This window comes from Rhinopithecus bieti, unplaced genomic scaffold (assembly GCF_001698545.2).
Source record: "Rhinopithecus bieti isolate Rb0 unplaced genomic scaffold, ASM169854v2 scaffold_13351, whole genome shotgun sequence".
NCBI lineage: Eukaryota > Metazoa > Chordata > Mammalia > Primates > Cercopithecidae > Rhinopithecus > Rhinopithecus bieti.
In genome coordinates, this window is record NW_016807514.1 from 3,217,648 (window position 1) to 3,244,540 (window position 26,893).

The 26,893-nt window shown below is 60.2% G+C and overlaps 1 protein-coding gene across 10 annotated transcripts in view; it reads left to right on the forward strand.

Annotated features, from left to right (window-relative positions):
• Positions 1–26,893, forward strand: part of MORN1 (MORN repeat containing 1) — a 76,229-nt gene that overhangs the window by 42,181 nt on the left and 7,155 nt on the right. For 7 of the 10 annotated variants that reach the window (XM_017882459.1, XM_017882465.1, XM_017882463.1 and 4 more), the window contains 2 exons: positions 17,915–18,048; positions 18,216–18,295. In XM_017882459.1, coding sequence (XP_017737948.1) covers positions 17,915–18,048; positions 18,216–18,295 — 214 coding nt within the window. Of the gene's footprint in view, positions 1–2,851; positions 3,895–7,402; positions 8,084–10,880; positions 11,761–17,914; positions 18,049–18,215; positions 18,296–26,893 lie in introns of those variants that run through there. The other 3 variants (XM_017882470.1, XM_017882468.1, XM_017882469.1) reach the window with 3 other exon arrangements.

The following is a 26,893-nucleotide window of genomic DNA, read 5'->3' on the forward strand; positions in this document are numbered from 1 at the left end:
CCGCCCGTCTCGGCCTCCCAAAGTGCTGGGATTACAGGCTTGAGCCACCGCGCCCGGCCTACTTTCCTTTTCTTAAAACTGGATGACTCCCTCACGGGAAGGGGCTGGTGGGCATGTTTCCCCGGGGCAGCGTCGGCAGGTCCTTGCTTTGTCTGTCTCCTGTCTCAACGACTGGGCCAAGGACCCAGCAGGACTAACCCTAGCACCACACCCGACTAATTTTTGTATTTTTAGTAGAGATGGGGTTTTGCCACGTTGGCCAGGATGGTCTCGAACTCCTGACCTCACGTGACCTGCTCGCCTCAGCCCCTCAAAGTGCTGGGATCACAGGCGTGAGCCACCATCCCGGCCTCTTTAGTCTTTTATCTTCCCTTCTTTATGTAATCCATAATCCCATTTAGGACTGATTGATTGGGCTTGCTGCTTCCAAACCCCTTCATTCCATGCAGCAGTTGACACAAACTTTTCTTTCCAATTCCCATCTCCCGTTGAAAGTCTGCCCCCAACAAGTGGCCTTCACAGCACCCTAGGACATGGTGGGGCCTGCCTGCCCCAGGACAGCAGGGTGCTGGGCAGAGGGCCCCACTCAGTACCTGGAGCCCAACCAGGCCCCCACCACAGCCCTCAGGCTCTAGGGGATTGGGGACGCTGGCCAGGAGCCCTACAGAGGAAACAGAGTTATTTCGAACTTTCAATTCCAGCCGGGACAGCATTCATCCCCAAGTAGGAGAAAACTAAATAATGATGGCTTAGACAAGAGTAGTCCTGGCCGGGAGGCCTGGAGGTATCAGCCCCACTGTGTCAGGAACCCAGCTCTGTCTACCTAGGCCCACCAGCATCACCCCGAGGTCTGAGGCAGCTCCTGGAGCCCCCTCCCTCAGTCAGCAACGCCTGCTCAGGCCGGAAAGGGCGGGCCGATTCCAGACAGGCCCAGGCCCAGCTGCACGGAGGCCCTGGAATCAAGGAAGACCTCACAACCAGCCAGCGGGGACCAGGGGCCGGCTTTAGCCACCGTCCTGAAAGAAAACAAAAGGGAGCCGCTCCGAGGCTGTCCCGTGTGTCCAGGGAAAATACACCAGGAATCATTTCCTTGTAAGCATGAATTTCACATTCTCAAAAAAAAACAAACCAAAGTCCGTTGCTCACACTCGTCCCTGGCCCGGTCGCAGCTGCTTGCTTGGCCCCCAGACGGGCGTCCTTCCCTCTGGCCAGACCCTTGCCAAGGGGTGGGCCCCGTTGAAGCCTCTGGCCTGGCCTGCAGTGCGTCCTGGGGCCGCATTCAGCTGTGCTGGTCCCAGCCTCAAGTTTCCGTCTCTGTGCTTACCTGGGAGAGGGCCAGGGACCATGGGACGCGGGATGCCCAGTGAGACCCCTGCCCCGTGGCTGCAGAGACGGCACCTGTGGAAAGTGCCCACCCCGCACCGACCATGACACGCCCTCCAGCCACCAAGCAGGATCTCCCACCCAGACGGCCACTTATGTGCAGGGCAGAGACGTCAGGCCAGAGACCTTCAGGCCAGAAGATAATCCAACATGAGGCCTGAAAGAAAGTTGGGCCAGAAAATCTCCAGGGCACCTGCCTGCCGAAGTCCCTTCCGAGGCCTCTCCTGAGCCAGTGGCTGAGACACGTGCATCCACGGCGGAAGCTCCAGGTCTGGGCGACACCCTCCCCGCAGTCACAGGCCACGTACACTAGGGACAGCCACCTGCAACAAAGCCCGGCCACAGCCAGACAGCAGGATGGCTCTCGCCAGGCCCCTTGGGTCGCTCCCCGCCGCTGACCCCCTGCTGCGTGGCACAGGCTTCCCCAAGGCCCTGCCACTTCGGCTTCCTCCTGGCAGGCCATGTGCTTAGGATGAGACATGGCTGCTTTTAGTAAACAACACTAGGGTGACTTCAGTCCAGCCAAGATGACTTCTCACATCAGAGCTCAAGAGGGAGAGGTGAGCTCCCTCCCCAGCCACTGGGGACCCCAGTTCCTGTTACCTGTTCTGCCACTGTCATCTTTCTGCACCACCTCATGGTCCTGGATGGCTGCACAGGCTCTAGCCATTACGCCCCTATTCCAGCTAGCAGAAAGGGGGAAGCATAAGTGGCAAGGAGAAGGGCCCTCCGCTTCTTTGTTTTTAAAATTGCTCTGTGCATTTATTATTAGCTATTATTAATGCAGAACGAGGGGACAAAAAGCTCACAAACACTCTACACAGTTTCACAAGACACATTGCAGGGGAAAAGTGACTGAGATGGATGCATTCATGGGGAGGTGGACCTGTCATTCCTGGTGGAGGGGCCTCATTCCTGGAGGGGGCATGCCTTCTGGCGTCCCTCAAGCAGGGGGAAGCCCAATTGGTGGGCCTGTGGATGGCCTCATGCCACGTTCAGAAGCACCACGTTTTACTGTGGACATCAGATCTGGTGGAACGGCAATCATGACTGTGGACCAGAGGAGCAAGATGCTGCTGCACATGGACCACAGAATGAGACGCATCCTACAAGATGGCGGAGTCTTCACTGGCGCCCTTAAGGCTTTTGATAAGCATATGAATTTGGCCCCTGTGATTGTGAGAGTTCAGAAAGACGGAACCAACGAATGCGAAGCAACCAGAACGTGAAGAAAAGCGGGGTTAGGACCCTCCCCTCCTGAAGAAGCTTCCTGGAGGCGCCACCCTCACTGCCATTGCTCAGAACTTGGTTACACGGCCCGGCCACACCAGGCCACACAGCCAGGCTAGGCCACACAGAGACAAGAAGCGCAATGTGCTGGCAAAGACTCTGTTACCAGAGCAGAAGGGGAGAATGGCTGTCTTGGCCAAATGGCTCGTCACAAACGTACCCTGCTGGGTCCCCACAGGTGCACCAACCGACTTGAAAGTCCTGGAGAGGGCCGGCAGGCAAGGACCTAAGTCTCTAGTCACCCCTGCAGGAGGAGCCCAGGGAGCCTCACTCGCATCTCTGGTAAGGAATTGGGTGGGGTGCCCTGCTGTGACCCTGAAACAGCCTTTAGTCTCACCCTCCATCTCCACAAGACTCTAAGCCTACCGCTTTTGCAGTGAAAGCCCAGTGCTAGGGGTGAGTGTGTGCGGCGCATGGGAGACGGGCGCTGACCCGGCCACCCTGGGCAGCTGTGCTCAAGCAGCACCCCTGCCAGTCCCAGCTGGACTTTGCCTGGCAGGACACCTGACAGGCCTCACTGTGGCCTCTGCCCCGGGAGTCGTGCGTGGGGAGCTGGGTCGGCCCGACCAGTGGGATGTGCTGCCTCCCTGTGCTGCTCCACCTGCCACAAACACAAACTGGAATGTTCTCAGCCACCTCCAGACTTCACAGCCTTTGGGCTTTGGGGCACAGAGATCGGGCTGCCCTGGGGAGAGGAGGGAGAGAAGGAGAGCTTTGAGAGAGCATGGACATGAGTCAGACCTGAAATCAAGCCAAGCCAAGCCAAGCCGCCTCACGTTTTAAAGCAGTTGCCAATGTCTCAGCATGTTCTGCAGCTCAGGGCGACAGCCAGGGGCCGATAAACACCTGCCACAGATGCCCAGCACACCTATGTCACCCCCGTGCTGCCCCTGAGGTCTCTGGACTGAAGGAAATAGAAGGCCCCGGAAGGCACCTTCTGCTGGGTCAAGGCCACTGGGGTCTCCCAGGAGCACCTCCAGCCCCGCCCCTCATGCCCATGTTGTGGGGAGCACAGGCCTTGCTCCACTATCTGTGGAGGAGGCTGGAAATTCAGCCCAGCCATGTCCACCCCAGGGACAGGCTTCCCGGGAGCTCACACTCGCCCCCAACAAACTGACGTGGACCCCAGGCATCTTTCCTCCCAGACCCGACAGCAGCCGGGAACAAACCCTCCAGAAACCTGCCTTTCACTCATAGAAATAAGTCGACAAAGAGGGCAAATCCTTTTTCTTTCTGGAGGCCTAATGTCAGTGATACATAATTGCACATCACAGTATTTTATTATTTTGTTGATATGAAATGTTTCAGTTGTTCAGTTGTTTTTAACTTTCAAATAAGGATTTGCATTTCGTTGAGAAGAAAAGTCGATTTCCAAGGCGTGGACTATTGCCAGATACTCTAAACCCTATTTTGGTTAAATTACAGCACCCAGATTTTCATAACAAAGCACATTGATTTTATATTCAAAGGATTTTTATATTTAGTCTCTTAACCTTTTGTAATTCCCACCCACAGCTTGCAGCGCAGAACCCTTCTGTGTCCCTTGTTGTCAGTGGGGTGTCTGCCTGGGCCCCGTAATTTGGGCCATTGAGTTGGAGTGCAGGTGCTGCCCATGGCGGGTGGACATGGTCAGGCCGGCTGGAGCCCAGTGCCTCAAACAATCCCCTGTGAATTGGATTTGGGAACGTAGAGAGGCCGCAGGTGCGAGAGGACGTCAGGTTGCTTTTCTTTTCTTCTTCTATTTTTTTTTTTTGCTTTAATGCACAAAACCCTCCCAGTGAATATTTTCAACAGATCTGAGTGGTTTCTCTTTTTCATGTGTTGGACAAATGGTTTTGAGTATTCATCAGATGGGATCTATGAAGAATCAATCATTATTGTAAGATGATTTTAAAAATCAAGGTGCCCTCGGCCACTAATCCAATCTTGCCAGTAAAAGTGTCTGAATGTGCAGCAGAGAATTTCAGGAAATTTCATTGCCTCGTGGGGTGGTAAGAGCTTTAAATATTAATTGTCTATGGTTAATTATGGCAGAGTAGCATGAAAGAGCCATATTTTTAAAGGAATGTTTGTGCTATAAATTCTTTTTCTAGGAATCACATCATATAGAGGGACTGTCCCAGAAAATACAGTATAAAAGATATCATGTTGCTTCCAATGCCAGAACAGTGGATGAAAATGGAAATGAACTCAGACTTCGGGGTGTGCGTCTGTCTAAAACTAAGCAGGGATGTTGGAGGGGGCAAGGTTAATTCTCTGCCTTCAGGCAGGCGTGTGGGTGCCGAGGGGCTCTTTGGCTGGCAGGCGGGTGGAGCACCCCTCCCTTGGGGTTAAGCAGCCTCTTTGGAGGTGGCTGCTCTTTTGGGTAAAAGCTTAAGCTTTCAGGTTCCCTCCTCCTCCACAGGTCCTTTTCTCTTCTCCCAGGTTCCTTCCTGTTTTTCCCTCCCCTTCCCGCCTGGAACAATTCAGTCCTAAAGCCATCAAGTCCTGCCAAGTGAGGTGGCCATTGGGGTCTCAGAGCCGTGTCTGGGTGTTGGGCCCAATGGAGCAGGGAAGCCCCCAAGCATGGGGCCTGAGGGGGTGATGGAGGCAGCATCCAGGGGGTATCCCTGCGCTGAGGGTACAGCAGGGCCTACAGACACAAAGAAGGAGGGACAAGAAGGAACCCTGGGCTTGCATTCAGGAGTGTGAACTGGGGGTTTGCATCATAGAGAGGAAAGTGAACATGTGCGTTTGTGTGCATGTCTGCATACACACGGCTGTGTGTGTGTGCATGTATGTGTATGTGCCTGCACAGGTACGCATGTGCATGTGTGTGTGCGTGCCTACGCAGGTGCGTGTGTGCATGCGTGTGCGTGCCTGCGCACGTGTGTGTGCGTGCATGTGCGTGTCTGCACAGGTGCGCGTGTGCATGTATGTGTGTGCCTACATGTGTGTGCGTGCTTGCGCAGGTGCACGTGGGTGTATGCCTGCGCAGGTGCATGTGTGCGTGTCTGCACAGGTACACGTGTGTGTGCCTGCACGTGTGTGTGCACGCGTGCATGTGCATGTGTGTGTATGCCTGCACAGGTGCACGTGCGTGTCTGCGCAGGTGCGTGTGTGCATGTGTGTGCATCTGTGCAGGTGCACATGTGCATGTGTGCGTGCCTGCACAGGTGCGTGTGTGTGTGTGCATGCGTGTGTGCGTGCCTGCACAGGTGCGTGTGTGTGTGCATGCGTGTGTGCGTGCCTGCACAGGTGCGTGTGTGTGTGTGCATGCGTGTGTGCGTGCCTGCACAGGTGCGTGTGTGTGTGCATGCGTGTGTGCGTGCCTGCACAGGTGCGTGTGTGTGTGTGCATGCGTGTGTGCGTGCCTGCACAGGTGCGTGTGTGTGTGCATGCGTGTGTGCGTGCCTGCACAGGTGCGTGTGTGTGTGTGCATGCGTGTGTGCGTGCCTGCACAGGTGCGTGTGTGTGTGCATGCGTGTGTGCGTGCCTGCACAGGTGCGTGTGTGTGTGTGCATGCGTGTGTGCGTGCCTGCACAGGTGCGTGTGTGTGTGCATGCGTGTGTGCGTGCCTGCACAGGTGCGTGTGTGTGTGTGCATGCGTGTGTGCGTGCCTGCACAGGTGCGTGTGTGTGTGCATGCGTGTGTGCGTGCCTGCACAGGTGCGTGTGTGTGTGCATGCGTGTGTGCGTGCCTGCACAGGTGCGTGTGTGTGTGCATGCGTGTGTGCGTGCCTGCGCAGGTGCATGTGTGTGTGTGCATGCGTGTGTGCGTGCCTGCACAGGTGCGTGTGTGTGTGTGCATGCGTGTGTGTGCCTGCGCAGGTGCATGTGTGCGTGTGCGTGCCTGCACATGTGTGTGTGTGCCTGCGCAGGTGCATGTGTGCGTGTGCGTGCCTGCACATGTGTGTGTGTGCCTGCGCAGGTGCATGTGTGCGTGTGCGTGCCTGCACATGTGTGTGTGTGCCTGCGCAGGTGCATGTGTGCGTGTGCGTGCCTGCACATGTGTGTGTGTGCCTGCGCAGGTGCATGTGTGCGTGTGCGTGCCTGCACATGTGTGTGTGTGCCTGCGCAGGTGCATGTGTGCGTGTGCGTGCCTGCACATGTGTGTGTGTGCCTGCGCAGGTGCATGTGTGCGTGTGCGTGCCTGCACATGTGTGTGTGTGCCTGCGCAGGTGCATGTGTGCGTGTGCGTGCCTGCACATGTGTGTGTGTGCCTGCGCAGGTGCATGTGTGCGTGTGCGTGCCTGCACATGTGTGTGTGTGCCTGCGCAGGTGCATGTGTGCGTGTGCGTGCCTGCACATGTGTGTGTGTGCCTGCGCAGGTGCATGTGTGCGTGTGCGTGCCTGCACATGTGTGTGTGTGCCTGCGCAGGTGCATGTGTGCGTGTGCGTGCCTGCACATGTGTGTGTGTGCCTGCGCAGGTGCATGTGTGCGTGTGCGTGCCTGCACATGTGTGTGTGTGCGTGTCTGCGCAGGTGCGTGTGTGCGTGCGGGTGCATGTGCATGCCTGCGCAGGTGCGTGTGTGGGGGGAGGTGTGCGTGCATGTGCATGCCTGCGCAGGTGCGTGTGTGGGGGGAGGTGTGCGTGTGTATGCCTGCGCAGGTGCGTGGGGGGGGAGGTGTGCGTGTGTATGCCTGCACAGGTGCGTGTATGTGGGGAGGTGTGCGTGCATGTGCCTGTGCAGGTGCATGTGGGGAGGGAGGTGTGCGTGCGTGTGCACTCACTGTCCGGCTCTGCCAGGGCCCGTGGGCAGTGGCTCCCCAGCAGACAGGAGCAGACAGCACCCAGGTTCGCATCTGAAAAGAACTGGGGTTCCCTGGAGAAGCAGCAGATCCGGCTGGGGCAGGATGGAGGAATTTCCCCCACGGAGGGCAGAGGGAGGAGGAGTCAGCTCCCCTTGCAGACGCCCCACCACCCTCACGGAGCCATCACGGTGGACTCCACTGGTACTGGATCAGTGAGAATCCTGCCCCACCCAGCAGTGTGAGCTGAGCAGACCACAGCGTCGCATCCATGCCTCTCCTGCCAACGATGCGTAACCCAGGCCTCTCTGTGATGAGACCTCAGACAAGGCCACATGGGGGAACCTTCCCTGAAAGGCCTGGCCTGGAAGCTTCAAAGACGCCAGGACCCCGGCAGTCAGGGAAAGGCCGGGAATGTTCCGGACCGACGGAGACTGAAGACACAATGACAGCTCTCTGCAATGTGTGGTCCCAGGCTGATCTCCTTCCTGGGAGGGACATCACTGGACCATGGGAAAGCCCGGGCTGGGGTCTGACCCTGAGGCGTGCCCTGCCCCAGGACGACTGTGCTGGGTTATGTGAGGCAAAAAACTTCTTGGTTTGTAAAATGCACTCAAGGACGTGGAGTGAGGAACAAATTCAGCGACAAGGCCAGGCACGGTGGCTCACACATGTAATCCCAGCACTTTGGGAGGCCGAGGCGGACAGATCACGAGGTCAGAAGATCAAGACCATCCTGGCTAACACGGTGAGACTCTGTCTCTACTAAAAACACAAAAATTAGCCGGGCGAGGTGGCGGGCGCCTGTAGTCCCAGGTACTGGGGAGGCTGAGGCAGGAGAATGGCGTGAACCCGGGAGGCGGAGCTTGCAGTGAGCCAAGATCACGCCACTGCACTCCAGCCTGGGCCATAGAGTGTGACTCCGTCAAAAAAAAAAAAAAAAAAAAATGGACTTTCAGACAGCCCAGGCAGGGAAAACATTCTTTGTACTCTACCTGTGACTTTTCTGTAAATGTTTGATTAAACATTTACCCCAAAATGGAAAATACCAGTGCACCCAGCACACAGGGCAGCAGGGGGGTGACGGAGGCGGCGGGGGCCGAGCAGGAGCCTCGAGGCCACAGCAGCCGCGCAGTCCACCCCCTGCCCCGCAGTCAGAATCTAACCCTGAGGCCATTGGGAGCATCACACGGGCAGCCACAGCGGGGAAGACACCTGTGTGGCCCTGTCCCCCGCCACCGAGACGGTGGGGCCAGCAGCTGACTTGGGGTGCTGACCCTCCCGCCTCAGCCTCCCAACACTTCTGAATATTCCTGGGCCTTTCCCAGACTGCCGGGGCCCTGGCATCTTCGAAGCTTCCAGGCCAGGCCTTTCAGGGAAGGTTCCCCGTGTGGCTTTGAGGGCTCATCACAGATGGAGGCTGCATCTCTGGCAGACGTGGAAAAGGGGAGACAAGATAGAACCCGTGGGCTTGGGGCGTGTGAGCTCGGGGTGTGTGTCGTAGAGATAAGAGGAAACATCCAGGTGTGCGTGTGTGTGCGCGCGTGTGTGCGCGTGTGTGCGTGTGCGTGTGTGTGCGTGTGTGCGTGTGCGCGCGTGTGCGTGTGTGCGTGTGCGCGTGTGTGTGCGTGTGAGTGTGGGCGCGTGCGTGTGCGTGTGTGTGCGTGTGTGCGCGCATGTGTGTGCGCGCGTGTGTGCGTGTGTGTGTGCATGTGTGTGTGCACGTGTGTGTATGGCCTCATACACGCGGCTGTGTGTGTGCTCCTGCTCTCCCCTGGCAGGGCCTGTGAGCAGAGACTGCTGGCGTGGGCTTGGCTGGCGTGGGCACCGGGCACGTGGGGTCAGAGCTGCTCACTGCAGCCTGGCCCTAGGCCCTCGGCACAGTTTCTGTTCCTCGAGGAGACCCTGGGACACAGAGCCCCTGTGTTGCTGGCTAGGGCGCCTTCATCTCCATCTCTGGTCAGCAGCGATGCTGGCAGCCTGTGTCCCCTGGCGAGGGGCAGGTGCTGCGGTTGGCCCTCTGAGCAGCCTGAGGGTCCAGCTGGCAGGGCAAAGGGTCTCCCGGTGCAGAGCCTGGCCCTTGTTGTTCAGAGCCATGTAGGGTGAGCCCCAGGCTCTCCAAGGAGGACAGAGGTGAGGCAAGTACCCCAAATTGTCCTGTATCCCCCAACAAGGCTGGCCCACGCTCGGCCGCCAACAGGGAGCAGTGGGGGAGTGCGTGACTGCTGCCCCAGCAGGTGGCAGGTGGTGGGTGTGCAGGCCTGGCCCTGGCCCGGTGGAAGGAATGGGTTGGAGGTGCCAGGGGCACAGACAGACACTGAGTGTGGCAGCCTGAGGACTGCCTGTGCCTGTGCGAGGGTGCGGGTGCATGTGGCCACCCATGAGTGCAGAGCATGAGGACACGTAGATCCCTCCTGGTGGCTCACCTGTCTTCGTTGCTCTCACTTGGTGCCAACAGAGATGGTGATGCTCCCACTGGCAGAATTCTGCATTTGGGGACTTGGTATTTGCTGCTGGAAGGTGGAGGTGGCCCCCAAGGACCTCCGTAGCCAGCTTCAGCCCTGCCCCCAGGCTCCGCAGGTGGCCGTTGTGGCTCATAGAGCCCGCAAGTTGGCGCAGCGCTCCCCCTTTCCCTTCCCACTGGGGCGGCTGGGCCCCATCTGTGCAGCGCAGGGACAAGGCCCCCAGGGACGGAGGCCGGAGCAGGCCAGGGTCATCACGCTTGCCCTGAGAGGCCAGCAGGGACCAGCGTGTCCTTTGCACAGCCCGGCCCATGCGGGATCCCTGTCCAGAGGAACTGCTGTCTGTGCAGTCCCCACCCCTGGCGTCCTCACCAGCGTCGGCCTTAGGGCTCCTGCACCCCACACCCTGTCCCCCAGGCCTTTCCCAGCCCCCCAACATGCTGCTGGTCGCTGGGCCTTCCTGCTCCCCCGTAGTGAGAGTGTGGCCCTATGGGGGATGCTCGGGGCCCTGTGGGGGATGCTCGGGGCCAGCTTGCCACACCGCCTTGTCGAGTGTGCTCACTGGAGCTTCTGGGGAGCAGCTGCCCGGCTTCAGAACCACGTCTCAACCTGCCCTGCAGATCCCTCCCAGGCCCACCGGCCCCTCGTGCCTGGCCACGCCCAGCCCTCAGGTGATGCTGCTCTGGCAAGAAGAGCCCCTAAGGCCACCTGAGGGCAGTGCCCGTGAACGTCCTCCTCAGCCGTGACTGCGGGGACGCACGTTCTCTGCCGGCCTGATTCTGGTGGGTCTGGGCCAGGCCCTCCCACACTCCTTTCTCTCCTGCTCCAGATGGGAAAGAAGGCCGATGGCCAGGAAGAGGGTCCTAGGGAAGCTGGCCCACCCCCACCCCACCCTGCCCCTGGCCCCAGCCCCACCTCAATCACCCACACAGCTGGGCCTGCTGGTAGCAGGGGAGGCCTGCGGGAATCCCGCCCAGCTGACACGGGACCACGGTTTCCTCCATTCTCTTCCAGAAGAACAGGGGGCCATGGATTCTACACCGTTTTGCTAAAAGAAGTCCAAACCCCAAGGCAGAGGCGGACTCCACGGTGTTTAGAAGCCTCGGGAGGCAGCCAGTCCCCGGGAGGGCTGGCCTCTGTGGCTGCGCCTCCTCCTGCCGCCCTGTGAAGCTGCTTCCACGGCTCCGCGAGGCCTCTGTCTATCTGAGGGCCCAAGACAGCCGTGGCAGGGTGGCTCCTGGCCTGTCCTCCCCAGGAAAGCTTCAGAACAGCTCCTGAGAACACAGTGGGGATGAGGAGAGCCCTGAGGACAGCAGCCGCGGGAGCCCCGGACCTTGTCCAGGGCCCCAGGCCCGAGTCTCAGTCCTCGAGGGGCCACTGCTACTCAGCACAGCACCCCCAGAGGATGAGGAGCAAGATGAGGGGCCTGATCCCGTTCCCGCCTGACAGGAATAGCACCCACCTGGCCCCAGCAGGGCTGGTGCCCCACAGCGTCGTCCCCAGGGCCCGGCGGCTCTGCCAGCTGCACAGACAGCTTTGTGGGGGGCTCCTGGAGGCGAGGAATGGGCAGGCACAGAGAGAGCCCAGAGCAGTCCTGTCTTGGCAGCTTTGCCAGCAGAGGCGCCCGCACATTCCAGAAGCAGGTCTGAAGGCAGCAGTGGAGAAACATCAGCATCGTGCTGGCAAAATGTGCAGGAGCAGCCGCAACCGATTAGGCCCCGGGAGCTCCGGAGCATCCTTTATTTTCTGAACATTCGGGAAGGATGGAGGCTACTGGAGACGGAGGCTTAGGGTCAAGCACATTTTCTATGCCTCAGGAAAGGCAAGGAGCTGGCACGGAGCCACACCTGTGATCCCAGCACTTCGGGAGGCTGAGGCGGGAGGATTGCTTGAACTCAGGAGTTCAAGGCCAGCCTGGGCCACATAGGGAGGCCATCTCTATGATAAAATAAAATATTTAAAAAGGCAAAGACCAGCATGGGTTCCTTCTTGGTGACAGTGCCAGGGCCCACGCTGGCTCTGCTGAGGGAGGCCAGGTATGGTGGTGGCCCAGCCTACACCTCCCCATGGCTCTTAGGTGGCTCGGGTCAGCGGAGCCATGTCTGAGGTGTGGGAGGTGAGGAGGGTGAGGGAGGTGAGGACGAAGCCCGAGGCTGGGGACAGCAGGGGAGTCTGAAAGGCCCCCGTGTGACTCCTGTCCCCCCACGTATTCCCGCTGACTTCTCCAGGCCCCGCCCTGCATCTCTAATGAGCCACACTTCTCGGCTGACTGACCGACTCCTAAAGACTAATGCGCTGTGTCTGGTCACCTCCGAATGAGACTGTTCTTGTCCCCTTAGGGCCAATAACATTTTATTTTTTGAATCCACTTAAATGAAATCAATGTTTCTGCTCTGGCCTGCCCTCCCCCTGGCCAGGTCCTGGGCCTGCNGAATCCACTTAAATGAAATCAATGTTTCTGCTCTGGCCTGCCCTCCCCCTGGCCAGGTCCTGGGCCTGCGGCGGCCGTTCTTGGGGCTGGCCTGGCCCGAGCAGCCCTTGTTGATTCCGGCAGTGTCCCCGCCTGCTGCCTGGTGCCCTACACAGGTGACTAGGGAGTCTAATTGAGTCCGCCGTAAAAAGATAATGACTTGGCATCCCCTCCAGAGCGGTCAAGCTGCCCGATCCCGTCCCGGGCTGGCGCTCAGCCTCTCGGTTCCTGAGGCCCCCTCGAGGTCGTACGGTGACCTTTATTTTGCTTATAAAGCTGTAATTGATGTAATTAAGACTGGCATAAAGGCTTTGGAAGTCACTCCTGAGAGCTGGGGATGGGCATGGCTGCTGGGAGTCTGGGGATGGGCACGCCTGCTGGGAGCCCTGCCTCAGTGGGTCGGCCTGGCCGGGAGGTGATGAGCATGGCCTTGGGTCAGGGAGTGCCCCAGACACTGCCAGGGATCCTTCCTCACTCTCCGCCATGAGTGGTTCCTCTGGGGCCCATGGAGCCCAGAGTTTGATGAGCTGATGTGTCTGTCACAGAATTTGTCTCCCTGAGCCTGGGAGTGAGGCCTACTCAGGCTGGCGGGCGCCACTCAGACGGGGAAGAGAGGGTCTCCACTGACAGTGGGCACTGCGCTGTCTGAAAGCGTCTCTCACCTCAGCTTTTCTGAGTTTAATGCCTTTGGGGGGCACTCGCCATCTGACTTTTAGCCTTTTCTTTCTTTCTTTTTTTCTTTTTTTTTTTAAGCCTGTGGCCAGGCTGGAGTGCAGTGGCGTGATCTCAGCTCACCGCAACCTCTGCCTCCCAGGTTCAAGCGATTCTTGTGCCTCAGCCTCCCGAGTAGCTGGAACCACATGCATGCACCACCACACCCAGCTAATTTTTGTATTTTTAGTAGAAATGGGGTTTCACTGTGTTGGCCAGAATGGTCTCCATCTCCTGACCTCCTGATCTGCCCGCCTTGGCCTCCCAAAATGCTGGGATGACAGGCGGGAGCCACCGCGCCCGGCCCCTTTTAGCCGTTTCTTTTCGGTGGTTTGGCCTAATGGGAGCACATTTGCAGACGGGGGCACAAGCAGGACGATGCCCAGGAAGGGGGTGATGTTGGGGGGCAGCTACACTGTGACCAGCAAGTTGGCTCAGCTGGGCACCTGGCCATCACACGGTCAGCAGCGTGCCCAGGACCAGTTGGGGAGTGCTGGGGACAAGACAGGGAAGTGGGCTCTGCTGGGGACAGATCCACAAAGGGGAAGCTGGGCAGCAAGCAACAGGCGGGACACAGCAGGGCTAGGAGAGGCTCGGTCGGGAGGGGCCACCAGACCAAGGCAGTGTGGGGACCGGGACAGAAGGGCAAGGCCAGCCTGCACCAGACAAGCAGCAATGCCAGGACCAGAGGGGCCGGGTGGAGACAGGCAAGGAGGAGAGAGAGGACTGGAAGACAGCCCGCATCATGGCCTCGTGGCTGGTATCATGGGCTGCACTATGGGGCCCATGTTTTGGCCTCTATGGCAGCCCTCACCATGGCCTATGTGGTGGCCTGTGTGGTGGCCACAGGTCGTGGCCTTTGTATGGTAGCCTGTGTGGCAGCCTATGTGGCCACCCTAGCCATGGCCTATGTGGCAGCCTGCATCATGCGGTGGCTCGTATGGCAGCCTGTGTGGCAGCCTGTAGGGCGTCCTGTGTGGCAGCCCAACATTATGGCCTGTGTGGTGGCCTGTATGGTGGCCCTCATCGTGGCCTGTGTGGTGGCTCACATCATGGCCTGTGCTCACATGACAGGAAAAGCCTCTGGCCATGTGGAGCTGGTGAGTGACAAGGTCCACCTGCTGCCTCGAGTCCTCCATGTGCTGGAGACAAACAGTGGGTGACAGGACCAGGGGTGCTGGAGGCCTAGGGACCCACTGCAGTCCTCCGAGCCACAGATGATGGCCCAAACCCCAGGACTGCAGCCATGGAGGTGCCCACAAGGAGGATCTGAGAAGTTTGGAGAAACTTGTGTGGGCGGAGGGGTGTCATGGAGTAAGGGGAAGAGTCAGTGACTGGGGGAGGGCAGGCCCCTCACCAAGGGGAGGCCGAGCTGGAGGAGGGACTCAGCTCTGCTCTGGTGTAGCCAGGGTGTGGGATGCGCAGTACACAGCATGAGGGGGCTGCTGGCTGCCAGGGCTGGGTGTGTGGCCCCTGAGGGGGCAGGTGAGGGGTCATCTGGCTGAACGTGGTGCTTGTGTCCATGGGAAGCGAGGTGACCACCCAAAGGGGTCTGAACAGAAGAGAGGCCAACCTGCCCCAGGGACAGCAGCCTCCGAGGTCCCCTGGGACCCAGTGGCAGGAGGAAACAGCGCCTGTGGGGACAGCGGCCATCTGTAGCCGATGACACCGGGGGACAAGTAGGGGCTCAGGCCAGGGCCACCCTGATGTCAGCAGCAGAGCCCAGGCGCAGCCTTGGAAAACCTGCCCCTTCAGCAAACGCAGAGAAGCCGTGCGGCGGGGGTGCCTGCTTCTGCACGGAGGGTGCCCTGAACAGGAGCAGCCAGGTGGATTCCAAACCTTGCTCCACAGAGAGCAGCCCCGCAGGACACTTTGGCTGGGCCTTCCTGTACCCTCGTTTTCTTTAGGGGATGTGCAAGCTTCTGTGGCGTTTCTGGCCCAGCATCAGGCAGGGCCAGGCCGGGCTGAGCTCCGGGCCCTCGGCAGGGGAGGGACTGACCTGGCTTCCGTGTGAGGGTCCCGTGTAAACAATGGACTGAAGGGCGAGGGGGACCCAGGAGTTGGGCTCCAGCTGAGGGCAGTGCCAGTGACTTGGTGGGAGACACTGGGGCCTGGCAGGGGTGTGGCAGGGCAGTGGGCAACCTTGGGGGTCCAGGCACAGATACGTTTTAAAGGCAGCCCTTGATAGCCTTGTTGCTGCAGCTGCAGTAATTGTGGGTGCATAAGATATGGGGCAGGGGCAACTGGAGGCTGATCCCAAACTTTCAGCTTGAGCACCTGGGGGTGTGGTGCCAACCTCCAGGAAGGCGGTCACAGCCAGGACCCAGGGGCTGCTGCGGTCAGCCTGCAGCCCCGACTCGGGGAGTGCATGGCAGAGGTGGACCTCTGTCTCTCATGGCCAGGCAGTCCCCCAGCGTGGCAGCAGAAAGGCTCCCTCCGTGGGCCTGTGCCATGTGGCGGTCAGAGCCTGAGGGAGGGGGAGGTGACATCCAGAAGAAGGAGACACAGTGTGGGCTCCTGGATCCAGATGTGCTGGGATCTAGAAGGCTCCTCCGAGCTCAAGGCTGTGGACAACACTCCCCTTCCGCTTTTCACCATTTCTCGTTTCTCTTGCTTGCAACAAAAGTGTCTTGGCCAACCCAGAGGGCCTCCTTTTCACTCTCGGACAGGGACCATGCAGACGGGAGCTTCTGCCTGCACCTCCAGGAAACCCCCCGTGTCAAACCCACATGGGCTCAAGGAACCCGGTTTTACAGGCCCTGGTGTCCTCTGTCTTCTTCCTGCTGAACTGAAAGCCGTTAGTTTCTGTTTGTGCTGCGCAGGGAGGCCTCCCTTTACCCGGCTGAGCCTTGGCTGCTTATCAGCCAGGGGCAATCACGACAGAGCCTTTACTCTGAGAGCAGGGATGTTGCGAGAACCTGCCTGAAGGCGCCTGGCACTAGCCATTGTGATCACCAGGCAAAGGAGGCTCTTCAAACAGCTTGGCCGGAACCCCCGATCCTCAGCGATGCAGACAGCCTCCAGGCTCCAGGCGGATGTATGTTTATTTACACACCAGGAATGCCTGCTGGGCTTCTAAAAATACATTTTCCAATCTCCCACCTTGCCCCCCCGAAATGGCACGTGGCAGGTGGAGGTCTGAAGCCCCCGCCGCCGTGTGAACCACGCATACTTGGGGCTCAGGATCTGGGCCCACTCTGGAGCAGTCACCTTGCCGAGGGCAAGGGCGTCTGCATGATCAGGATACAGAGCTGGCGTCTTTATTGCCCAGGGGGTATCGATAAAAGATGCAGTCCAAGTTAGCTCCAGTGCAGTCCACGTGGAAACCATCGGTGCGTTAAGAAATGGAAATTATGCCATCAGCAGTGCAGCTCCCAGCCATCGCCCCGGGACGTAAATAGTGCCGGGCCAGCAAAAGCTGCTGGAAGAAGGATGTCAGTTAAAGAGTGTCCTTGCAGAAGGAAGACTTTCTCTCTATAATGCACCATAATGATTAAATAAAGACACCTCCGAGAGAGATAATTCTCCCTCCTGTAATTTGGAGATACTTCTGAGGCTGGCTCTTCTTAGCGTCTCTGTCGCTTCCTACAGAAGTTGGGCTCTGGGAAAGGGACATTAATGCCTCCATCCCCAAGGTCCTATCCAGCGCCCCTCCACTCACTCAGGGCCCCACGTGAGGGTTCTGCCTCCTGGGATCCGGCCACAAATGAAACTGAGCCCAAATAGACCTGGCCTCCTGCGCACCCCTCAGCAGCCCCTGACTCCTCCTTCCCTCCTGGGCACTGTCCTGGCTCCACCCTAGAGCTGGGTCTCTTCTGTTTTTTGATGGTGTCACTGCCTGGTGGGGACACTTATTTGTGGCCCTAAAGCCACCACACCAGCCCCTGCCTCCCTCTCAGAACTCCCCCATCCAGCCAACTCTGGAGCCAACCTTCAGCCCTCACCACATCCCATGGCCTCCTGCTAGCACCTCCTACCAGTGGTGTGTGCAAGGGGAGGGCCCTCGGGGCAGGGACGTCAGGAGAGCCCCAGGTGCCTGTGGGAGAGTGGGTTCTGATGTGTATGTGTGTGTGGAGGGGTTGCACTAAAGTTATCTCCTTCAGGCTCAGCCACTGACCGTCCTTGTAAAAGACACAGCAGGGTAGGCCCTGGGGGCTGTAGCTCCGTCTGTTCGTGGCGGAAGCCAAAGGGAAGCCCCCATACCTCACACCCTGGGATCCTGGGAGAGGAGCTGAAGAAAGCTAGGATGGGCAAGGGTCTGCAGGGGTCCCACTGAGGGATGCACAGGCTGAGCCCACTCACAGCCTCCTCCGATGCCCGAGGACTTGGGGTCCGCTGCCACTTGGAGGGACTGGCAGCCGCCCCGATTTCTCCCCTCCACGCTGGTGGAGAACGGGGCCCGATGCCAGGCCCATCTCGATCCATCGCTGGAGCAGAACCGTCTTCCTCCTCATGCTACACTCAGAGGAGGGCACGTGGCTATGCTGCTGAGCACCAGCCTCTCTGGCCAGGGTCCAAGGCCCGGCCCTACCCTGGAAGCAAGTGCCTCGGCTGGCAGGGGGCTGCAGATGGGAGACCCTTCCTGCCACAGAGCACTGGGCTCCCAGGTGCTGGGGTGGACTCAGAAGGGAATGGAGGTATCATGAGGCCGTGGATACAAAGGACCCCCACCTCCACTGTCGGTGGCCAGAGGGAGCACCCAGGAGGGACAGTCCCTGCCCCCTGACCTGCCCCCACCAAGATGGCATCGCTGCTTATGTCTGTGCCCGCTGCCCCGGCCAGAGCCACACGTCAGCATAGCCATGCGGGCTCCCTCTGTCTCTGCCCCAAGCCCCTCACAGAGCCTTTCTTCATTCTGTCTCCTCAGCCGGGGGACACACGCCCCACTGTCCCGGGGCCTGTCGGCGAGTGGATCAGGGCTGTGCCGAGTTCACCGATGTCCTACTGGGGCCGCCCCCGCCCGGGTACCACCCCTTCCTGTTCCTGGACAGCCTCCACAAGGTGGGTGCCCATGGCGGGTGGAGAGGCCACCCCACATCACTCAAGACGGTCCCTGCCCACCCACCACCTCAACACCCAGGCCACGTGTGCCCGGGGGGTTTCGAGCAGAGCTCTTGGCCCCCTTTCTGAGCCTCTCCCTCTCCCCTCCTCCTGCCCAATCCTTCTAGAAGGCAGGCAGCAGATCCAGAGGCGGCTTGCACCCCAGAGGGGCACCACCCACTGCACAGGAACCGCCTGGAGGCAACAGGTAGCAATGTCCCGCCCCACTGGCCGGCGTTTGGAGGGTTAGCTCTGGCCTCCTCATCAGCTGGGCCAGGAGGACAGGGAAGGCCCAGGGGAGCCAAGGACCTGGTCTGAGAAGGCAGTGAGCCTACACGGGCCTCGCTTCAGGGAGCCCCCCACCAGGGTCTCGCGGGGCTGACAGCTACCCTGTGACTTGCCTGGGCTGGTACGAAGTGGGCGGAGCTGGGGCCGGTCCATCTGCTTCGATCACTACAACCCCCAGACCGCCGGGTGGACCAGGCTGTGGGCACGCGAAGGCAGAGAGGTAGGAGGAGCCCGGGGGTTCCCAGAGGAAGGCGGCTGGTGGCCAGGGTTCAGGGCAGTGGTCTAAGGGGACTCTGTGAGCTGGAGGACAGGAGTGGGACCAGGTGCACATCGTGGCACATGCAAGTGGGGACACCGTGGGGGTTTGTGGTCGTCACATCTCATCATCCTGGGCCTGGCAGTGCTACGGGCACAGCACATGCAGGACCATAACCGGCTGGTTCTACTGGGAGGAAACGGGCTCAGGGCCCAGCCACAGCTTCCACCTCAGGTCAGGACTCTGTCTACAAAATGGAGGCAGCTGCGCACTGGGCTGGGCTGGGGAGGCCCCCGCTGATGTGCCCTGGGGACCCGTCCCTCCTGGCCTGAGCCCGAGGACACAGTGGCTTGTCCCACCAACCCTCACTGGCCCCGCAGGCTGTGGAGGAGCTGCTGGGTTGCTCATAGAGTGACCAGCACCCATCCTGCTCCCACTCGCCTGCCAGGCACATCCTATTTTTTATTTTTTTTTTTTTTTTGAGAATGAAGTCCTTGCTCTGTTTACCCACCCAGGGCTGGAGTACAGTGGCCGATCTCGCTCAGCTGCAAGCTCCCTCCCTCCCGGATTCACGCCATTCTTCCACTGCTCAGCCTCATCAAATAGCGGAGATTGACAGGCTCCATGCAACCACCACCACGGAATAAATTTTTTTTTTTTTTTTTTTTTTTTGTACTTTTAGTAGAGATGGGGTTTCACCGTGTTTAGCCAGGATGGTCTCGATCTCCTGACCTCGTGATCCGCCCGCCTCGGCCTCCCAAAGTGCTGGGATTACAGGCGTGAGCCACTGCGCCCGGCCCAGGCACTCACTCTTGTTTTCTTGGGTGGAAGCTGTGACATTTGGGATTCCTGATTGGGGCAAAACATTCTGGTGACGCGCTGCACAGACCCTGCTTTGGTGACGCTGCACAGACCCTGCAGGAAAAATCACCTGCTCTTGAGAGACATGGGTCCTCCTGGGACAGGGTTGGCACCAGGGGCCTTGGGCAAGGCAGGTGGGTGGAGAACCAGACCCCTGCAGTGGCCACAGAAGAGCTTCAGGGGCAGAGGAGGGCTCCAGGTATCCCCAGCGCCCGCCTGGGACCAACACGGGGTATCGGGCCCTTGAGACCTCCTGTGCCTCTGCCCATCCAGCAAACAGAAGCGGATGTGAATGTGAGTATGCCGGGGCCGCCTCCTGCTTCCACGGGGAGGGGTGGCGGGTATGGAAGTAGCCAAGGCAGCGAGCACAGGCCCAGCGGTGGAGCTCCAGGGAAGAGGTCCAGCGAGGTGGGAGGAGGGTCTGCTGCAGCCCCTGCAGTGAGGCCCCTCGTGGGGGACGCTCGGGGGCTGCCAAGGTGCTGGCACTGGCAGGCCTTTGATGCCACTCACCCATGGGAGAGGCGCCGCCCTCTGTCTAGCTCTGAGTCATGGTTTGTGAATTAAATATGAAATTCGCTTTGTAAGATAACTTGAGAAGCAGAGACTAAAAAATAGCCAAGATCCTGCAGGCGCGGGGGCCCTGTTTGCCCAGCGACTCGGCCGTGGGAGCATTTGCGAGAGCCAAAAGCTGAGACACTCTGAGAGTCACTCCCACAGACACGCACAGACCCAAACGCCCAGGGCAGCACCTCCACTTCGTTCCATAACCGTGGCAACCTCAGCACTGAGGGTGATGTTGAAACGTCTTATTTCAGCAAAAAGGCTTTCGCTCTTTTCCACCTGAGAGAACGCAGGGGTCGGCGTCTCCTCCCAGCCTGGGCTGCGCCCACGAAGGGCTCGCACTGCCCTCAGGTTAAGCATCTTTGGACTAGGATTGTTACAATCCCAGGACGACGTGGCCGCTGCGTTGGAGTGTTCAGTGTTAAAATGATGTTGTCTCTTCGGGGCACGCGTTTGTGACCAGCAGCGGCTTCCCCTGCCTCCTGCCGGCTGCACGGCCGCACAGCTAGGGCCCTCCCATTGTGTTGGGGCAGGCATCCCAAACCGAGGCCGCTCCCTCCAGGGAGCCCTGCCTCTCTGTGCAGCTGGGCTTACCTCTTCTGGGTACGGAAACCCTGGGGAGTCTTTTCCATCGCGACCTCTCTGTAAGCTCTGCCCGCTCCTGGAGTGAGCACCCAGCATGGAGGTGAAGAGCCGCACATTTGCAGGCCTCTCCGCCATGGATCCTGGGGTGGCAGTGGCTTAGAGACAAACCTGGGCCTGTGCCTCTCGTCCTTGCCGGAGCCTGGCTCCCCTGCCCCCACCAGCGGGTCATTGCAGCCACGTGATCCCTTACCGCCCTCGCACCTGCTGTCCCCCACCACCCAGAGGCCTTCAACTGTGGCTGACCAGGGCGTGGACCTCACAACCTCTTCCAAGGCCTCCCCAGCTCTGTCCCTGCTGAAGCCCCCCACAACCCATCTGGGTGTGTGTGCGACGGCCCCCTCTTAGGAAAGAGTGGGGGACCCTGCCTGAGGCTCCCCCCGCTGTTGCCCCCGTGCCTTCTGCCTGCTGTGCGGTGAGGAAGAAGCACCGCTCCCTCCGGTGTAGGTCCCAGCTTCCTGAACCAGTGTCCAGACCTGTCTCTGTGCCCAAAGAGCCCACTTTTCAGAATTCTAAGAAAGCCATTCTTTCCAGCAGCCAACCTGGCTCTGGCAAATCCAAAGCCCTCGAACACTCAGTCAGCTGCATCTGGTTTGCATTTAAGGAACCCTCACTGTGCCGTGGCCGAGTGGTTCCAGGCAGGGTCCCCAGCCCGTGCCAGGCACAGGGGAGGGCAGGGCGGGGCAATGCTGGAGTCTGTGAGCGATGGTCAGGGTGGCCAGGCTGTGCTCACCAGGGTGTGCTGAGACTGGGGCTCTGGGGCAGCCATCTGTCCCTCAAAACAGCCATATCTGTGTCCCCTTCGTGCAGCTGCACAACAGGAGCTCCTCTCAGCATCCACTGGGTGACACCGGTGCCCTCAGGAGGACAGGCAGCCCCGCTGGGCACCTGGTGAGCGCCAGGGCACCTGATGCACTCCCCACTGGGTGGCCCCTCAAAGCCCACATCAGAGCCTGTCACCGTCATCCAGGAGGCTCCAAACAACAGAAATGACTGACAAAAAAAAGGACAAAGATGAAGAGTGACATACCAGCCTGTAATTTCGGGAGAGGCGTGCACAGAAGAGGCGCAGCAGCCCGTGAGGCGCAGCAGCCGGAGAGGCGCAGCAGCGGGAGAGGCGCAGCAGCCGGAGAGGCGCAGCAGCGCGTGCGGGAGAGGCGCAGCAGCGGGTTTCAATTTACATAAGAAGCACGGCCCACGCGGGAAAAGCACGTGCCTTTGTTACGACTCTCAGGCAGGATCCTGCAAAGTCTTCTTTGACTGCTCCCTAAAATAGGAAGAGGGAAGAGGGGCCAAGGTTCCTTCACAAGCTGTGCCCCAAAGGAAGCCTGGTTTTTGTGGGCACAGAGGCCATGTCTGCCCTCCCAAAGCCCAGCCAGGGCCACCAGGACCCCCGCAGGCATGCTCTGACCCTCCGAAGCCCTCCAGGGCCTGGTCACCCTTTGTGCAGGGTGGCCAGAAAGGAGGGTCCTGCTGCAAGGGCCTTGCAGACATAGCCAGAGGCCAAGGCCCTGCACCTGTCTGCCAGGGCACCCCCAACTGCCCCAGCACGTCCAAGGATGTCAGGGAGCCCCGAGGAGGAGCCCCACCCACCCCTGTGGCCACGTGGGGCAGAGTCCAGGCCTGGAGGGCCACGGCTGCCCTGACTCATGCTGCTCTGGCAGGACGACAGGGAGAGGTGCTGACCAGGAGAGGGGTCCCGAGTGGCTCTGGAGAGGCTGCACGAGGGGCTCCTGCGCCATCCGCTGAATCTGGCTCCCAACGCGTTGCCTCACCACGTGCCCCATGTCCACCTGGGGCCGAACCCCAGCTTGTGGGAGGGGAGACAGCATGGATGGGATGGCCCTCCCTGTAGTGGGCGGTAGACGCAGACCAGACATGAGGGCCCCGCACGTGCCCACCGCCTGCTGCCCGGGAGGGGACGTGTTTCTGAGAGGGCCTCTGGCTGCATTCCTGCAGAGACATTCCAGGCGTGTTACGGGATTCCACAAAAGGACAAAGCCCTGTCAGTTCCTAAAAGATGTGAAATTATGTCAGCTGCAGAAGAGGGACTCGGTTTGATCAACGTGGCCGTGATTTTGCCCAGCCACACAGGAGAATTCCACAGGAATGGTGGGGGTGTGCTGGCCCCAGAAATCCTAACTCCACGCTTCATGATAGGAAAATGTGGCCACCCGAGCCCCACCGGCCTGGGACGGGGTCCATCAGCCCGACCACAGACACGGGTGCGCGGAGACCTTGCGTGTCACGGCTCACGGGTGGCTGTCGGCGTCCAAGCCCCTCCTCCCTCCTCGGCTCCAAGAAAAATGGGCTTAATTAAGACTTCTGTGATTAGTCATTTAATCAGTCATTAGGCCAACACAGATGGAGTCAATTAATTTTTTTTTACTTGAAAAGATCATGGAAGCTCCACAGCCCACAGAGCCCCTTCCTGGCACCATCGCCAGTGACCGTGGAGCGTCCCACACAGGCCTTCGTCCCCTTTGAAAGGCCACCGGTGGGGACAGGCACCTGGGCTCCTCACCTGTCCCAGGCCCAGAGGACGCAGGACACCGACCCGTTCCTCCCTCATCTGCCACGAAGAGGTGACAGGAGCCAGGAGAATGGCCTTGGAGCCAGCAGCCGCCACTGGTGCCCAGAGACACGTGAGGCAAGAGCCTGACCATGCACCGGGCCTGTCGGGGTTGGCTGGGTCTGAATAGGGACAGGACTTGGGGCGGCAACATGTCCTTTCTCTGAGCGTGAGTCCTGGCCAGCACCCTGTGGCCAGTTAGGTGCAGGCCTGGCCAGTAAAGCAGCCTGTGATTCGCAGCCTAGGTGGGGAGGCCCGTGCCACCAGCTTGCCCGGCCGAGGGGTGCGGATGGAGGAAGCACAGAGAAGCCCAGCAACCACCCCCACCCCAGCCCCAAGATGGACAAATAGAAAATTCCCACAGGCACAAGCCAGGGGTCCCACCTCACCCACAGCTCCCCCCAGTCCTCTCCTGGGCACGCTGGTCTCCGCCATAAACACACGGACACAGCCCAGCAGCCCAGCCTGCCCCTTGGCCTGAGTCTGGCCTGCTCACTGCTGGTGCCATCTCTGAGCATCCTTGCCAGTGCCTCGTCCACACTACACCTGCACGGGGCCCAGCCCAGTGGGGCCTTGGAGAACACGATCTGGAATAGACTCTCAACAGACCCAAAGGGGCCCGCATGATGCAGTGGCGACTCTGGTCTCCTCGGCTCACCTGCTCACCCTCCCCAAGGGCTCTGCCTCCTCTCTGGACCTTGCCACCTACTGACCCTGTGGCCAGGAGGTCCCACTCAGCCCAGCCCCTCCATCCCCAGGGAAGGCGCCCAGGGGATGCCCTGGCCAGTGGGTCTCAGCCTGCACCTGGCTGTGGTCCTCATGGGATCTGGCCCCAGGGTGGGGGACTGGTGTCCAGCAGGCTGGGGGCTGGGCACACAGGGATGAGAGCTCCCAGGACAATGGGGTGGGCTGCAGGGAGGGCACTGGGCAGCTGGGGGCACCAGGGTCCTCAGTAGGCAGCACCAGGCGCCCTGGCCCCACTGCTGGAAGCACCTCCAAGTGGGAGTTCAGCCACGAGAGAAAGGGATTGACTGCGTTCTTCTTTAGAAACTTTTTTTTTTCTGAGACGTAGTCTCGTTCTGTAGCCCAGGCTGGAGTGCGGTGGTGCCATCTCGGCTCACTGCAAGCTCCGCCTCCCGGGTTCACGCCATTCTCCTGCCTCAGCCTCCCAAGCAGCTGGGACTACAGGTGCCCGTCACCGCGCCCGGCTAATTTTTTTGTATTTCACCACGTTAGCCAGGATGGTCTCGATCTCCTGACCTCGTGATCCGCCCACCACAGCCTCCCAAAGTGCTGGGATTACAGGCAAGAGCCACCGCGCCTGGCCTAGAAACTTCTAAAGGTTGAAAAACGAGCCCTGTCTTGTCCAAGCAGTGATACTAAACCAAACCAGGTGTGAGGGCCAGGCGGGAACAGCTGGGCCCGCGGATGTGCCCAGTGCTCAGGGGGATGTGCAATGATAACCCCACAGCAGACGGAGGGGCTGGGGCAGGGCAGCTGTTAACTCTTCGCACACCCGCACCGGCAAATGCCCACAGGTGAACAGGCTCCCCCAAACAGAGAACACCTCTCAGGCTTTCCAAGACCTGAAGCTGACCGCCCACTGGGGACAGGGCACCTGGGGGTCTGTGGCGGTTGCCTCCCCAAGGCCTGGGGCCAAGAATCCAAACTCTGACCTTTGACCTGGGAAAGCAGTCACAAAACCACCATCATCTCCCCAGCCTGCGGGCGCAGAGGGGCCTCCCTGGGAGGGTTCCCCTGGCAATGTGGCCCCCAGTTCCTTGGCCCAGGCCAGGGGCAAGAGGCCTCCCTGGTGCCGGCATGTTCTCCAGGTGCTCCATGGGGCAGGACACACAGACTGTGCTCTGGGAGAGGAGCCGGGACTGGCGTCTGCACCCGTCTGTGTCTGTGCCTGGGGCTGTTACAGAAAGCACTGGCCCCTGGCTCTCATTTCTTGGGGATACTAAGGAGGTGACAACGGTTTCCAAGCTGGCCCCAGATCTGCGGCCAAGGGTCCTGATTTTTGGACTTTCACAGGGGCTCCCAGAGCTGCAGAAAACCCTGGGGTGTGCCTCCTGCGCAGCAGGTGGGGAAGCCTGGGCCCTTCTCTGAAAGTCACACCCCCCCACCTCCAGGTGACAGATTCCTCCTGATTGTGTCTTGCTTGGCTCTTGCCTCACCAGCTCCCGGCACATCCTGGTGGCCCTAGAGGCCATGTGGAACCCCAGAGCTGGGCAAAGCCTCCTGCCCTTGTCACCAGGATCTGCCTGGACTCTCTGACTCCCAGGCATGACCCCTGACGGCTCCAGTGGGCGCCCTTCTCCAGGAGCCGGGACACCAGGCCAGGCCTCAGACCCCTGCCATGAACTGCCCTCCCTGGCCTGGCAGCAGACTGGCCTCAGGCCCAGCTCTAACTTCATGCCCAGGTCAGGGCATGCCAAAGCCGTGCATGAGGAACATGTCCACGTCACAGACTGGAAGACTGAGGACAGCAAAGGCCGAGCCCAGGCCCGAAGGAGCGGGTCTGGGTAGACAGGGTCAAGGGCTACAGGCTGCCAGAGGTCCCTTGCTGGGCCTGCACTCGGCCAAGGCCTCTCTGACGCCGCTCCCTGGAGCTCTGCTCGGTGACTCGCTGCTGTCTGCACACAGAAGCCTGTGAGGAGCTCCTCAGGGGACCTCTTGGCTTCTCGGGGCATCTGGCCTGGGAAGGTGCGGTGAGGGGGGCTGCCAAGGCCAGGAGCTCACTCGGGGACACCGAGATGCGATGCAGGGCCTCAGGAAAGCAGCCCTTACCCATCAGGGTGGCCAGTTCGGCTGACAGGCCACTCTGGTCACTGCCAGAGGCACAGGCAAGAGGAGGGAGCCGGGCAGCACCTGTTGGCCTTGCAGAGGTGGTTGCCTGCCCACCATGCCTGTCCCTCCTCACGGCCCTCCACCCGCGCCGCCTCGTCCACCTCATCTCCTGTCTGTGCTTCTAAAAGCCACAGAGGCCACTCGCAACCGGCCACAGCCTCTGGGCCTGGGGTCAGCAATGGAGTCCCTGCGGCCTAGACACCGCCCACCATGTTTCTGTGTCTGTGTGAGCGCTGGGGTATCCACAGCACGAGTCCGTGGGGGCAAAACAGGCCTCAGACGTTCAGCGCTGCAGAACAGCCACACATAGACCCTGGGTGAGGCCCGGACTGCTGTGTCTTCACCCGGGTCCCCAGACACTGACCCCGACAGGGAGGCCAAGACTGCCAGGCCGATGCCGGGCCAGACCTCCAAAGGTCAGGAGGAAGCAGGATGTGTCTGTGCGGTGGTGGCAGCTGCTGCCTCGGGCAGAACTGGCAGGAAACGGCGCCGGGGTGGTGCAGACTCACTGGGGCCTCCAGTGTCAGGGCCGTCATGGCCAGTGACTGAGGGACAGGAGTGAGGGGCTGGCACCCATGTGAAGGTGCAGTTCCAGGCACGCAGTGGGCGCCCAGACGCCCCCCAGGCCACTGCCTGCACCGCCTCCCCATGTGCGGTCTCTGCGGACGCTGGCCTCGGGCCTGCTTGCCGTCCGTGGGGCACCGATGCCTGCGTGGACGCTGCATGGACACTGGCCTCGGGCCTGCTCGCCGTCCGTGGGGCACCCATGCCTG